Source organism: Ochotona princeps, chromosome 11 (assembly GCF_030435755.1).
Source record: "Ochotona princeps isolate mOchPri1 chromosome 11, mOchPri1.hap1, whole genome shotgun sequence".
Lineage (NCBI taxonomy): Eukaryota > Metazoa > Chordata > Mammalia > Lagomorpha > Ochotonidae > Ochotona > Ochotona princeps.
In genome coordinates, this window is record NC_080842.1 from 1232291 (window position 1) to 1248307 (window position 16017).

Sequence of the window (16017 nt, forward strand, 5' to 3'; positions counted from 1 at the left end):
TCGAAGCTGCCTGAACTTTTGGGATTCTTCCAACTCCTGCTCCCCCTCCTTCTCCTCCAACACCAACCCCATTCTCAGCTCCAACTTCTGCTCTCTATCCTGACTCAGAAGCTGCTGTTTCTACATCCACTACTGCTCCCAACCTGCCTCTTCCTCTTCCTTTGTATCCATAAGTGCCATGCCTGGAGAAGACATCACATCTACATTCCTCGGTGGAACCGCCCCTCCCCCTCCCCCTCCCCCTTGTACTAACCTGAGTCCTCTGTCATCTTTTAATCCACTTCTTGGACCTTGAGGCTTAGATTGTGGGAACTTCCTGGTGGCTGCTAGGGGTACCTGAGCTAGGGTGGACTCAATGCTTGGGGCCCTAGCCATAGCTACCACTGCCACATGGTGAGTGAGTCCTGGGCTTGCTTGGGCCTGGGAATTTTTTCCCTCTGTCGTAAGTATGCTGTGAAGTGATCTCTTGGGAGCTAGGGCAGGCCCTGGCTATGCCCACCATCACCATCTTATGGTGGAAGGGGCCTAGAGAAGTTTAATCTCAGGGCTTCGGTGGCAGGAGCTTCCAGCAGCCTGGTGGCTGCTAGGAGTACCTGAGCCTAGGTCAAACTCAATGCTTGGTGCCCTAGCCACAGGCACCATTGCCACACAGTGAGTGAGTCCTGGGTTTTTGTGTGGCCTGTGTGCCAATTGTTGCCAGGTTCCACCCAATTGGTGCCTGGCAGTGAGCTCAGGGGTCTTGAGGGGTATGGAATCACTGCCTAGGGACATCCATGGATAAAGCCATTGTGTGTGTAGGTGAGGAGTCAATCCTGAGGGACACCCAAGAGGACAGGGTCACTGTACTTGCAGGTAAGTGAGGAGACTGAGACCTGGTAGTTTGGAGGGGAGAGTTTGGACGATCTATATCGGTCAGACTGACACATACATAAAGGAAACTGTAACATAATGTGATATTAATAATAAAAAAGAAGTAAAAAAAAAAACAACATGAAAGTCACCACTAAAAAATATATATATAGAAGAAAGGTTCTCCTTTCTTTGTCCAAATCCAGATACTGTGTCATTGGTTTCTCTTTCGGGGAGTATTTAGCTTCACATTTACTAGCAGTAAGTGTCTCCTAGGTTGGAACTCTACTGTCTTTTTGTGTGGGAGGTACATTCCTGTAATTTGAACAAACATCAATGATGCAAGCACCCATTTGTCATATTTATTTGCCACAATAAGTATGAGCTGATTTACACTTTTCATGTCTTACATTTAAGGAATGGAGACAAATGGGAACCATGAATGGGATATTTTACGGCATATTGTGTAGATAAGGCATGTGGATATGCGCAGGTATGTACATGTATTACATTATGGAAGTTGAGGATGTGTCGGGAAAGGAGTGGGGTTATTTTAGGGCAGCATTTTGGTGCATCCTCAGATGGCGATGGTATGTGGATGATTGGCGGAAGCGTTTCTGGCAAATGGAACACAGATAGGGTTTCTCGCCTGTGTGAATTCTTTCATGGGCTTTTAGGTTAGTCACATGGCTAAAAGACGCCATGCATGTGCTGCATTGGTACATCTTCTCTTCGCTGTGGGTCCTTTGATGCACACGGAGGTCTGAAGATTGGAAGAAGCATTTGTGACACTGATCACATGCAAATGGTCTCTCGTCTCTGTGTCTTCTCTTGTGGGCTAGTAATTTGCAGGTGAATTTAAAGGTCATGTTGCATTGGTCACATTTGAGTGACTGTGGGGCTTTGTGAGATCGCTTTTGGCATCTGTTGTGGGTGGAGTTTCCCTTTTGGCTCTGTTCGGGCTTAGGGATGGATTCATCTGGCCTGGATGAACACTCTGCTGGCACCTCTGCAGGGTCCTGTGGATCAGATGGCCTCTCCAGGCTGCTTTCCTGGGAACCATCCACTGCTGGCTCTGCCCTTCTGGAGTTGTGTGGGTTCTCAGAAGAAACACTTTCTTCGTTCTGGGTAGGACAGTCCACCATTTCTAGGGTAATGACGAAGGAAGTTGTGTGAGAGTCGTGAGTCGTAACAGTGCCATTTTGAGTAGTCTGCACAGAAATGCCATAACCATCTTCTGGGTCTGCAAAAGTAGGAAAGTTATTCAATGATGTGAACCGAAGAAGAGGCCCACTAGAACATGCCTCTGGTGTGCAGATTGTCTGCACTTACCTGCTGCTGCTGCCACAGAAGTGCTTGTGGGTGCGGGAGCATGGATATGTATACTTGTGCTATCTTCTGTTGGGGCTCCTGCTGGCATCTGCTTAGTGAAAAGACTGATGACTTCTTTTAAAGGCATATTCTCAGAAAAGAAGGCTTGGTGTCCTTGCATGCAGACATGAACCTGTAAACAAATTCAGATCACTGTTATGGGACAAGAGTCTTTCCAGGGATTGAGCACTTGGCAGGATTCCACAAGACCCCACATCTCCTTATCTTGCCACCATTTCTGATGTTGCTATTCTTGTTATTCCCAAGTTATTGCTGTGTTTCTCCACCACTGTGGAACATGAATTCCAAAGTGCTGGATCAGTGCTTTGATTAGAAACAAATGCTCAGTTCTCTGGAAGCTGCTGATACCCAAAGTGTGAAAATGCATGAAGTAGTTGTGAGCTGAAACAAGAAAATCGCTACACTCAGCATTATCCGGAATGTTCTCATCAGATAATTCAAATCAGTTTTGCCGTGTTACACATGTTTGCAAATGACTGACTACATGATTCTGAAGTGACAAGTGCGCATTAGTGATTTTAAAATGAGGTAGAAGGATGAGAATTCACCGCGACTTATTCTTTAATACCTTTCCTGATTAATAAAATTGCAATATGCCTCTTTGACGAAAAGTACCATTTTAAGGCATTCCTTCTGTATCCTTGAGGTCCTTGATCAAATATTGTTATGACACCAAGCAAAAATAACAATAGCTCAATATATATATATATATATATTGCTTTTCTCCTGGTTTACTTAGAACTGTGAAAGTTCTGCTTGCTGGTAAAGAGTGTTCTGATGGACAAGGGGTCTACAATAGATTTTTCTGCTTCCAGGTGATTTACCTGATGCCTTCTCCCTGACCTCCCAGGTCCCTCGCCCGAGAGCTCAGACCCTTTTACTTACTAAGGGTGATTTCTGCATGTCATCATCGAGGTCTTCTATCAGCGTCTGCAGGTTTCTGCCTCGGGATTCCCACTGCTGTATAAGTGCAGCTCTGTCCCTGCAGTGTCCACTCATCAAAAACTGTTCTATGACCAACTGAGAGATCATTTCTTCCTTGCTGTGCTTTTCAGGCTGTAGCCACGAATAGAAAAAGTCACGGAGTCTTGCAAGTTCTTGCCTTGCACCCAAGTTACCGTTGAACTGGAAGGAGCTGACTGTCGTCGAGGACGTAGAGCTATCTTCCATTTGTACAGCAGGTTTTTGGTCTTTTTGAAACTGTGGGGTGTCTGTGTTAAGACAATTTCTGGACGATGCACGTGTAAGGGAGAATCTGAGATCCAAAGCCATTGCTTAGTTGGGGTTCTCTGACTCAGCTATAATGAGTCAGTATATCTGTGTCTCTGGAGATGTTCCCGCAGCTGGTGGATGTGTAAACACTACAATCCAGAGGAAAAAGAAGCAATTGTTGCACCACTGATGTATTAAGACTCGGACTTAATCGTCACACTCAGATGGCTTCATACATGCATTTCATGACATTAATGAAATTCACCTTATACAAAGTCTTCCAGTACATGGGATGATAGGAAAACCCTTCATTTTCATTGTTTTTGAAGATTCATTCATTTTTATTGGAAAGCCAGATTTACACAGAGAAGAGACAGAAAAATCCTCCATCAGCTGTTTCACCCTTAAGTAGCCACAATGGAGCTGAGCCAATCCAAAGCCAGGAGCCAGACAGAAGCTTCCTCTGGCTCTCCCATGCAGATTCAGAGACCCAAGGCTTTGGGCCATCCTTGACTGCTTCCCCAGTCTACAAGCAGGGAACAGGATGGGAAGTGGAGCAGCCAGGACATGAACAGGGCCATTATGGGATCCCTGCAGGTACAAGGCGAACATTTAGCCTTTAAGCCATGGTGTCAGCCCCACCCCCTGCCTCGTTTGCACTAATGAGGGAAGGACAGCCCTCACAGGTGTATCAAGATGGTCCAAAGCAGAACACATGCATTTTAATGTACTCACACTTACAGTGGATGAAACATTATGAACAATGTTTGTTTTAAAAATGGAAGAATATTGGGTTAGAATTCAAATACCAATCAGCTGCATTGGCAGACTAAGTACACATATTGAATAGCAGCATTCAAGACTGAAAAGGACATCTAATAAGCTAAATATAAAGAAACTCCCTTGATGTCTCTACAAAATAGCTACAGCTCACACTCCAGACACAGATGTCCACTATCGCCTGTGAGGAAACACTGGACTAGTCACTTATCCATGAAATAAGGACAGGAAATCATAGGATATACACTTATTTATAGAGATTCTGATTTTGTTCACAAGGAAAATGTCCACTAGCTAGTAACCTGAGTGAATTCAGCAAGGTACACACCAGCACAGAAAGCTGCATTAAGTTTCCTATTAGAGGGCCCGGCGGCGTGGCCTAGCGGCCAAAGTCCTCGCCTTGAAAGCCCCGGGATCCCATATGGGCGCCGGTTCTAATCCCGGCAGCTCTACTTCCCATCCAGCTCCCTGCTTGTGGCCTGGGAAAGCAGTCGAGGACGGCCCAATGCATTGGGACCCTGCACCCGCGTGGGAGACCCGGAAGAGGTTCCGGGTTCCCGGCTTCGGATCGGCGCGCATCGGCCCGTTGCGGCTCACTTGGGGAGTGAAGCATCAGACGGAAGATCTTCCTCTCTGTCTCTCCTCCTCTGTGTATATCTGGCTGTAATAAAAATGAATAAAATCTTAAAAAAAAAAAAAGTTTCCTATTAGAAATCTGCCCCAAGAAGAACAATCTAGTAACAGAAGTACAATGACCAAGGGCAGAAGAAGAGACAAAGGCACAATGAACATTACTGAAGACTCCTCTGCAAAGGAGTAAACACCTTTACAAATTCAGATTTCATTGAATAAGACATCCAGAAAACGGGGGATACAGATTTCAAAACACTTGCTATAAAGCTTATCAACAATGAGAAGCATGTAAAGCAGGTGTTCGAGGAATTTAAGGAATATGTCACACTGGAAATGAATCAAATGAAAGATGATTTATCAAAAATTAAGACTGCAGTGGAGCAAAGTAAGAGTACTGGGGAGGGCCCGGCACTGTGACCTAGTGGCTAAAAGTCTTCATCTTGAACGTGCCAGGATACCACGTGGGCACTGGTTCTAATCCTGGCAGCCCTGCTTCCCATCAAGCTCCCTGCTTGTGGCCTGGGAAAGCAGTCGAGGATAGCCCAAAGTGTTGGGACCCTAAAACCACATGGGAAACCTGGAAGAGGCTTCTGGTTCCTGGATTCAGATCGACTCCGCACCTGACATTGAGGTCACTTGGGGAGTGAATCATTTGATGGAAGATCTTCCTCTCTGTCTCTCCTCCTCTTTGTATATCTGACTTTGCAATAAAAACAAATAAATCTGTTTTTTAAAAAAGAGTACAGTGGAAAGTCTCCAAAATAGAATGAAAAAAACAGAAGAAAGAATCTCAGAAGTGGATGATATTTTCTGTCACCAGGGAGAAACAAACAGAAAGCTGGAAGCAGAGCTGGGTCAAGCTAAAAAAAAAGTTTTCAAGAATTGAAAGACACTATTAAACAGCCAAACATAAGAATTATGGGAAAGAAAACAAAAAAATTAGTTATGGGAGTCCCAGAAGGTACTAAAAGAGAAGCTGGGTTTAAAAGCATATTTAATAAAACAATAACAGAAAATTTCCCTAATATAGAGAAAAAATTGGGAAACAACATGCAAGAGGGGTTCAGAACTCCCAACAGGGTTTACCAAAAGCAATCTTCACCAAAACACATGATAATAAAGCTCTCTTTAATTGACCATAAGAAAAAGATCCTTAAATATGTATGTGAAAAAAAAATCAATTGATATATAAAGGAATGCCAATTAAATTCATAGGAGACCTCTCACAGGAAATTCTATAGGTCAGAAGAGAATGGAGCAACATATTTCAGATTCTTTTTTAAAATATTTATTTATTTTTATTGCAAAATCAGATAGCAGAGAGGAGAAGAGACAGAGAGGAAGATCTATCTGCTAATTCAATTCCCCAAAGGCTGCAATGGCCAGAGCTGTGCCGATCCGAAGCCAGGAGCCTGGAACCTCTTCCAGGTCTCCCACACAGACACAGGTTTCCAAAGCTTTGGGCAGTCCTTGACTGCATTCCCAGGCCACCAGGCAGGGAGCTGGATGGGAGGAAGGGCTGCTGGGATAAGAACTGGAACCCATATGGGATCCCAGTGCATGCAAGGGAAGGACTTTACCACTAGGCTACTGCGCCAGGCCCCTCCAGAGTGTAAAAGCAAAAAATTGTCTGCCCAAAACAATGTAACCAGCAAAGCTTTCTTTCGTCTTTGAAAATGAAACAAAATTTTTCCATAGTAAAGGCAAAAAAGTATGCCTCTTCCAAAAGTGCCCTACAAATGATACTTAAATATGTTGTCTCGACAGAGAAAAGGAATGACATCCACCAAAACCAAACCGAAATGTGAAGAACATCCCAGGAAAATAACAGAAAACTAAACCAATGAGCAACCCATTGCTAAAATGACAGGACCAAATTATCACCCATTCATATTAACCCTGAATGTAAAGTGCTTAAGCTAACCAATCAGATGTCATAATTTAGTAGACTGCATTAAATACAAAACCCATCTGTTTTTTACCTACAGGAGACACATCTCACCAACAAAGATCGGTGGAATTATATCTCCAGGATTTTGATTTTTTTTTAGTTTCATCTCTTCAAAACTCTTTCTCATTAAATTCTTCAGTGATTCAGAGATCATACAGTAGCATCATTTTTTTCAAGAAGATCCCTAATTTTCTTTTTCATTTCTTCAGCAACACATCAGTCATTCAATGGCATGTTATTTAACTTCATGGCATTCTTAATTTTTATTTTTCTTGTTGCTGCTGATAATGTTTTGTGGCTTTCCATTTAAGGGGATGTATAGTAACTGTGTAATGGAGACTATCATATCCAGATGTGAGGATACAATGCAGTATGCATCTCTACTTCCAGACAAAGATGGACTCCAATGAAACTGTTTAGTCTATCTTGACAATATGATGCTGAACGCTCTGCCATTGTTTATGCCCGCAATGATGGATATACAACTATTTATGAAGAAATATAATATAATATAATATAATATAATATAATATAATATAATATAATATAGATAATATAGGGGAACTCAATGCAGGAGGGGACTTGAGGAGGGGGTAAGAGAAACCCCAGGGCCTATGGAACTGTATCATCAAATGATGATAATAATGAAACAAAAGAAGAGAAAAAGTCCTGGCGATAGAATTCTCGGAGCACTAAGTTAACAGTACTGGATTTTGTGTTAGGGATTTAATAAGACCACAATAGATCCCAATCTTTTCACCACGAACACTGAGGGGATAATGTGGTAGTTGATTTGATTGTGCTAATCATTTTACAATGTTCATCACAATGTAAATAACTAACTGCCAATAATACCTCAAAAATGCTTGGAAAAAATTCAAGAACAAGTCAATTAAATAGAAAATCCTGGAAAGAATTCATACAAAAGGCTGTTCTAGGTAGTACGTTATCTCTGGGACACACCTCGGTGGCTTCCTGCTACATCCATATGCCAGTAAAGAAGATTATCTTCTTGGACAACTGTAGAAACATCATTTGGATTGTTGAAAGGTAGAAGATCATACCCTTTTCCAATGATTTCTATTTTTTGTGTTCTGTTCCCATATTATTTTTTAAAAAATTAAAAAATTCTTAGATGAAAGGCAGAGTTACTACAGGGAGATCTTCCATCCACTGCAGCACTCCCCAAATGGGCCCAATGCCAGAGCTGGGCTGGTCCTAAGCCAGGAGATTCTTACAAATCTCTCAGGTCAGGGCAGAGGCCCAAGCACCCAGACCTCCTCTGCACTGCTCAGGCACATTAGGCAGAGGGAAAACAGTGGAGAAACTAGTGGCCACTTGGGGTACTGATGCCACAGGCATAGGCTTAATGTGCAAAACCACGTCACCAACCCTTGCATTTCCCTATGTGGTTGACATTTCACAGATACCTTTTTCTCAAAAAAGAATATTCATGCCATGATCACAAAGTAAGTATGTCGTGGGAGTGATGCACAGTCACACAACTATCTAATTGATCTCCTAGTAATGTTGTTTAACACTCCAGATTAATCACCTCTGTTTTGAGTCGATTTGTCATTTTAATCTCAAGTAACAAACCAGGGTTTAAGTTGCCTGCCCCACTTGTTCCAGGCTCCTGCTCCCCTCTTACTCAGCTCAGCACAAGCTGCCTGGACACTTGGGCCACAGAGCTTCCAGTCAGTGTCTCTAATCTGCTTACACCACCTTACCACACCCTCCAGGGACCCTTGCTCACTGCATCCTTCCTGCAAACCCTGCATCTCCCCAGACAGCCTCTGTCTGGACCACCTCTGCCCTCCCCCACAGTAAAGATAATATGCGTCTCAAAACCACATACATGTGGAGGTGGAGTTTTGTGATTCTGAAATTGGAAATTCTAATCTGGAGTCTAATCCAGATGAGGGGCATGATACATCACCCATAGCGGTTCCCATCTCTATAGGATTAATGTAAGAGAAGCGGTTAGACCAACCGCTGGCATGAGCAAAGTGCTCAGGGTGTAACAGTAGGAATTCTCCCTTATCCAGGGTTTTACTCCATATTTTCAGTTACTCAAAGTCAACCATAGTCCATAAATATTAAAAAGAATATTTAGATATAAAAACTTGAGTTATAAAAACTTTTGCTTGAATCTGGCACGATACGTTAGCGGTTAAAGTCCTCACCTTGAATGAACTGGGATTCCATGTGGGCACTGGTTCTAATCCCGGCAGCCCCACTTCCCATCTAGCTCCCTTCTTGTGGCCTGGGAAAACAGTGGAGTATCAGGGTCTTCCATCCCGTTCCGTGGAAGAAATCACCTGACACTGGAAAACATCTCAGAGGTGCTTTATTGAAACCTTCTGTTAATTTCGTTGCACAGAAACCCTGCCTCCTCCCCAAAGCCCCTGGCTTATATATCAATCCTATCCAATCAGCTTAAAGATCACCAAGGCACGCAGAAGGCACACCAATCAGGGCACTGATCACACACTGTACACGCCCGAGGCATGTGGTAAAGGGCCAATCACAGGGCACTTCCTGAAACCTGTTTACTCCTAGGCTCCAAGAGGAAGTAGGGTCCAGGGGCTATTTTAGAGCAGGGCATTGTCAGTGCCCCCAATAGCTCCCACTTCTTTTATTAAGTTATGAACTGTGCCTGTCTTAGGTGTTCCGAGTTTGGGCTCCCCTTACCCGTTATGGGCTAACCACGTGGCTAGGAACGTGGCGCCTGTCTTAGGTTGGTGAATCTGTATCGGATACTTACCCGTCTCTGGCTACCGGTCCAGCATACCTAGCCAGACTTCTGGGGATTCTCTGTTGTGAAGGGCAAACACAGCTTCTGCTGACGCCGTGCTCAAAGATGAAGCATCTGCAGACCCCAAAGAACAATAATTAGTAAGATAAGGCCCAGGCCTAATATACAGGCCCATTGGCGTGCAAAGGAAAGACCCTTTAGTATTCAATTTGTCCATTGCTCTACCATGGCAATCTCTATAATTTGGGATCTTAGGTCCTAAGTAAAATTATCAAATCGTATGGACCAGCTTCCATTAGGGGATAGCATAGCGGATAACTCTCTGGACAAATTCAATGCTCGGGCATCATTGGTGACAATAGAGGGAGTAACCCACAATCCAGGTAGACTAAGCACACAGGATGTCCCCATATAGTGGAGCAGTTGTTCCACTGCCTCCAGAAAAAGATCCACCCTCTGATTAACAAGTAAAATACCTGTTTTAGAATGTATGATGAATCAGAACCTGAAGATCATTTTTTTTTCACTGAACGAGCATGGGAATAAGTTGTGGAATGCGTACCAGCACTGCAGTGCCGGAGCCATTCCAACACTGAGTAAGGAAGCACTTAACTACAGAGCAATTCAAAAGGGTAACATTAGCACTCATGGAAACAATAAACATAAATGGAGCTTGTACACATACATAAATAGCATTATAGATAACATCATGACTGCAATTAACTTTAACATCTTCTTCCCATATTCTAGAACTATTACTACTATAATTACAAATTTTTTATCACTACCTTATCAATAAAAACAAAAGATGATATATCTGAACACCCAGCTCTACTAGCGCAAAGTACCCAGGTATTCCAAGGCTGAGCAGAAACAGATTGAACAGGGTTACCATATGTATAGTTATACCCCACAAAGTTGGAATTTGAGTAGGTAGGAAATAAATTGGTCACAGCAAGACCAGGTGCTACTGTTCTAGCAGTCATAGTACTTTGACAGCCAGTTCATTCTGGGGGCCATTTTCAAGGCCCTAGACAGTGAGGAAATATTTGCCGCACCCCTTTTATAGTGCCGTTACATTCACTCCTCGGGCACAGTCGGGGAACTGATGCAGTCATAACCATCGCTTCTCCACTGCTCTGATTGCCTTCAAATCTTCCTACAGTCTGGCCAACAAAATGCAAGGTCAGGTAGAATTATCCCCTGCTGACACTAGAGTCTAAGCAAACCTTTCCTGGTAAATCAATAGTCATGTTCTGAAATCCAACAGTGGTGTTATCCAAAGGAAGCACGGGCAAACCAATACTAACATTGCTACTAAAAATGGGGGCAAAATAGAGAAGCTATTGGTCACTGGAAGGGGGATTGGCCACGCTTTCACTATTGCCCATAGCTGGAGATTCTGGCTGTCTCCTCTCGGTATCTGAGTGAACATCAGGCTGGTCAGCATCCAGCACGTCCACAGATTCATCTTGCTCTGGCTTTCTTATCACTCGCGTTAAACATTCTGGCACCCACACCAGTTCGTCAGAATCCTTCCTGGTACTCACCAGCTGACTTCTATCCAAGTCACGGCACCAGATATCGGGGTCTCCCATTCCACGGAAGAAATCACCTGACACTGGAGAACATCTCAGAGGTGCTTTATTGAAACCTTCCATTAATTCTGTTGTGCAGAAGCCCTGCCTCCTCCCCAAAGCCTCTGGCTTATATATCAATCCTATCCAATCAGCTTAAAGATCACCAAGGCATGCAAAAGACACACCAATCAGGGCACTGATCACACACTGTACACGCCCGAGGCATGTGGTAAAGGGCCAATCACAGGGCACTTTCCAAAACCTGTTTACTCCAAGGCTCCAAGAGGAAGTAGGGTCCAGGGGCCATCTAAGGGCAGGGCATTGTCAGTGCCCCAACAGTGGAGGATGGCCCAAAGCCTTGGGTCCCTACACCCGCATGCAAGACCTGGAGGAAATTTCTGGCTCCTGGCTTTGGATAGGGATGGCACTGGCTGTTGCGGTCACTTGGGGAAGCGATTTAACGGATAGAAGATCTTCCACTCTGTCTCTCCTCCTGTATGTATATCTGACTTTGAGATAAAAATAAATAAATCTTAACCAAAAAGAAAAGAAAAACTTTTGAGCTGAATCAAACAACAAGCAAACAGTTGTGCCTTGGGACCGGTGTGGCTGGTCAAACTCTCTGTCTGTGACACCAGCATCTCAAATTAAAACAGGTTCAATTCCCAGCTGCTCCACTTCCTAGCCAGGTCTGCTTGTGATCTGGGGAGGCAGTTGAGCCCTCTGGGCCCCTGCACCATTGGGAGATGCAGATGGAAGCTGCTGGCACTCATCAGCTCAGCCCCAGCCGCTGCAGCCATTTTAGGAGCAAACCAGCATATGAAAAGCTCCTTGAGCTCCCTCAGTAAAATCTACTTTTCAAATAGAACAAATGCTAAAAGATAAGTATTCCCTTCAGAGTAGTGACAGAATAATCATTCCTTTGTACAATGTGTCCACAACATCCACCACTCACGCCTTAGGTTCTTAGCTGCCATCTGATTATCTTATTTCCTGCCATGGAATCACAGTGCTTGTGTCCAAGGCGTTTTAGTCTATTAACAGTCACCCCCAAGTTACTACAGTAGGAGAATGGACATTCAGTCAAGACGCAGCCAGAAAGTGCTTCCTTTGGGTGAGATTAAAGTTGTCAACAAGGAACCAAGAGTAACCTGACATCTAGCTCAGGAAGGAAGCCGAAAACAGAGCGTTCAGCATTTTCTAGGGTTCCAGACATCCACTGAGGGTCTTGGGAATAGGAAAACTATAGAGAAGTTGCCACATTTTAAATTTCATCCACAATTAGATAAAACACAATGTAAATGAACCAGTAGAAATGTAAAATTAACAAGACAACAGAGCCAAGCCAAGCCAAGCCGCTTTCCCAGAAGTCTCCTTCAGTCAAGGCTAAGATGGTGCCGTCCTTGTGGGGCAGGAAGCTGGGTCCCAGCTGTTCTGTTTGGTATCCAGCCTCCTGCCAATGCTCTGGGGAAAGAACAGAAGATGGCCAGGGGCTCGAGCCCCTGCCACCCATATGGGAGACACAGCTGCAGCTCTGGGCTCCTGGCTTCTGTCTACATCCACCATGACTGCCTTTTGGGGAGTAAAATAGCAGGTTTCTCTTGATTTTTCTCTCTGCTTTTTGAATAAAGTTTTAAAAATACATATTCAAGGGCCTGAAGCCATGGCCTAGCAGCTAAAGACCTTGCCTTGAATGTGCTAGGATCCCATATGGGTGCTGGTTCCAATCCTGGCAGCCCCGCTTCCCATCTAGCTCCCTGCTTGTGGCCTGGGAAAGCAGTGGAGGATGGCCCAAAGCCTTGGGTCCCTACACCCGCGTGCAACACCTGGAGGAAATTCCTGGCTCCTGGCTTTGGATAGGAATGGCACTGGCCATTACGGTCACTTGGGGAAGCAATTAAACGAATAGAAGATCTTCCTTTCTGCCTCCTTCTCTCTGTATATCTGACTTTGCAAATAAATAAATAAATAAATACATAAATAAATAAAATCTTATTATATATTTGTTTATATATACATATATTACATATATATATGTGTGTATATATATATATATATATATATATATATATATATTCAAAAATATCAGGCCAAGGCCACAATAGCAATCCATTAGGAATGAGTAGTTATCACAGAACTCTAAGCCCCGAGGTTGGTACCGTGCTGACTGTGCTGCTGCCTGCAGGGCTGGCATCCCATATGGCTGCCGGTTTGAGGTCCAGCTGCTGCAGTTCTTACCCAACTCCCTGCTAATGTGTGTAGGAAAGCAGCAGAGTGTGGCCCAAGCGCTCAGTTCCCTGCACCCTAATTCTAGTCTGGCTCAGCCCTGACCATGGTAGCCATGTGGGGAGTGAGCCACAAGAATGCAAGAACTCCCTAAAGATTAAATACAGAAAAAGATCATAATGCATTCTGCAAACTTACCTCTTTCTCAACTTCAAGCTGGTCGATCCGGGTCTAAACTGGAAAATGCCGGGCTGAATGCCGGGCTAGACCGAGGCATGCGGAACACACGGCTCACGCAGGCCGGTAGCACTGAAATAGTTTTGTGGGTTCTCAAGGCTTCTGATTTATAGGGCCTGGGATGAATGATTTCTTTTAGATACATGATAAGATAGAAATCTCAATCTCATTGGTGATAGAGTATTCAGTCACATCTATGGGCCTTTAATCCTGTCTACTAATCCGAGCCTAGGGCAACGCCTATCAGAAACATCATACAGGGATCTAGTCAAGTTTAGTCATATGTGACTTATTGAAGACCCTCTAACAAAAAAGAACAAAACAAAAAAGACCCGCTAAGCTTGTTCCTTTTCAGAGATTTGTGGGTTGCAAAGACAAAAGAGTGCAAGGAGATGTTTTGTCGAGTGCCTGTCCCAATCCAGTGAAACAAAGGGGGCTCCAGGAGCTCATACCTTAGCGGGGTCATTAGGGAGAGGATGTGTGGCACTCACTCCCTTAATCCTTTCCGGGCACGCCCTCCATCCCCACCCATACAGGTGGGAGGAAATCTCCCTGGAGGTAGGGTGGGGCTCAGAGGAAGAGTGGCTGAGGAGCTGGTTGCAGCCTGTGATTGGGAGTGATGGTTTTGGGGTGTGGGTGGTCACCTGGTCACTGTCCTGGATACCCCAGCTAGTTGCCATCTACTTCCCATATCCTGGTCCTGCATCAGTGAGGCAGCTGCTTCACTTCCTCTCACTCACAATAATGACCTGCTATTTCTCACTACCTTGCTCAGCACTGGTACGGCTTTCCAAGGAATTTCATCCATTTAAAACAATTATTTTTCACTTACTTGGAAGTCAGATAGATACAGACAGAGCTTCCAGCTTCTGGTTCAGTTACCAAACACCCATAAGAGCCAGGGCTGATTCAGATAGAAGCCAGAAACCCAAAACGCAGTCTCATAGTCACCCAGGTAGGTGGCAGGGACATTATTTTTTTTAATAAAGATTTATTTATTTTTATTGCAAAGTTAGATATATAGAGAAAGGAGGAAAGACAGAGAGGAAGATCTTCCATCTGATGATTCACTCCCCAAGTGACCACAATGCTCTGAGCTGTTCTGATCTGAAGCCAGAAGCCAGGAGCCTCTTCTGGGTCTTCCATGCAGATGAAGGGTTCCAAGGCTTTGGTCTGTCCTCGACTGCTTTCCCAGGCCACAGGCAGAGAGCTGGAAGTGGGGCCACTGGGATTAGAACCGGCGCCCATATGGAATCTTAGCACCCACAAGTGGAGGGTTAGCCAATTGAGCCATTGTGCTGACCCCAGACAAATCTTTTAAAAAGGAAAAGGATCCTAGGATTTGTGGGTCACAGCAATGATTATGCTTTAAAAAAAATTGGAAAAACAGATTTACAGAGAGAAGGAGAATCAGAAAGAATTTCCATTGTGAAATCTGGTCATAAAATTGAGTCACTTTGGTTCAGGCCTGCATAAGTTTGCTAACATGCTTTTGATGCTTCTGCACAAAGTGCTTTGCCAGCTTCCTGCTTTGGGGCCGGATCCGAAGGAGTAAAATGCCCTGCCTGTAACACTCAGTTTTGTGAAGTATTATCGTAACATTTGCTACCCCCATTGCCCTCATGACTGTCTCCTGCGCTTTCCCAACTCACCTGATTCCCATAGCCGCACAACTCACTCTTTCTATAAAAAAACCATGTAACCCTCATCTTGGGGTCACTCTCTTGAAGGAAAGGAGAACTGACCCTAGCCGCTTGGTTTGTCTACCTGCCTCCTCAATAAACTTTGCTGCTTTGCAGAATTGTCTGGGCTGCGCTTCTTGGGGAGAGGCTCAGGCTGGATGCAACACCATCTTCTGATTCACTCCCCAAATGGCCACAATGGCCAGAGCTAAATTAATCCAAAGCCAGGAGCCAGAAACTTCTTCCACATCTCTGATGTTGGTGCAGGGTCCCAAGGCTTTGGATCATCCTTTCACTGCTTTCCCAGGCCACAAGCAGGTTCCTGGATGGGAATTTGAGCAGCCAGGACATTAGTTCGGTGACCATATGGGATGCTTGATGGAGATGCTTGGCAGACATTCCAAGAGAGACATAAAACAGAATGCAAGAGCTGTGCATGGGCCTGGAGTTATGGAAGACCTGATCCCAACGCCTGATGTCTTCATTGTCTCTTGGAACATTGCCTGATTCTTTCCCTTCCATCATAAGCACTGTTTATCTACTCTGCACCGAAGGGTCATTCTGACCCTGTTGGAACACTGCTAATCTACTCTGTGCACCTGCTTTCCCACCACTTGCACTGTGCATTTGTAAAAGTATAAACACTCTCACTGTCTTTGTTTTGGCATGTCTTCTTTCAAGATGATAGCTGCCCTGCTGCTATTACTAAAGTTCAGT

General features: G+C 44.4%; 1 protein-coding gene across 1 annotated transcript; it reads right to left on the reverse strand.

The window, feature by feature from the left end:
- Positions 1-1397: 1397 nt before the first annotated feature.
- Positions 1398-3513, reverse strand: ZSCAN4 (zinc finger and SCAN domain containing 4). Its single transcript, XM_058670454.1, has 3 exons — positions 3127-3513; positions 2182-2353; positions 1398-2092 (listed from the first exon to the last, which is right to left on the reverse strand). Exons 1-3 carry the CDS (start codon positions 3511-3513, stop codon positions 1398-1400), a joined length of 1254 nt encoding a protein of 417 aa, XP_058526437.1.
- Between the last annotated feature and the right edge of the window lie 12504 nt (positions 3514-16017).

Excerpts from the sequence above, each read along its gene's own strand:
- ZSCAN4 (XM_058670454.1), bottom strand. The coding sequence starts at position 3,513 with ATGGCTTTGGATCTCAGATTCTCCCTTACACGTGCATCGTCCAGAAAT. Across the intron at positions 2,354-3,126 it reads ACATGCAGAAATCACCCTTA|GTTCATGTCTGCATGCAAGG; the intron begins GTAAGTAAAAGG and ends ATTTGTTTACAG. Across the intron at positions 2,093-2,181 it reads TTCTGTGGCAGCAGCAGCAG|ACCCAGAAGATGGTTATGGC; the intron begins GTAAGTGCAGAC and ends CTACTTTTGCAG.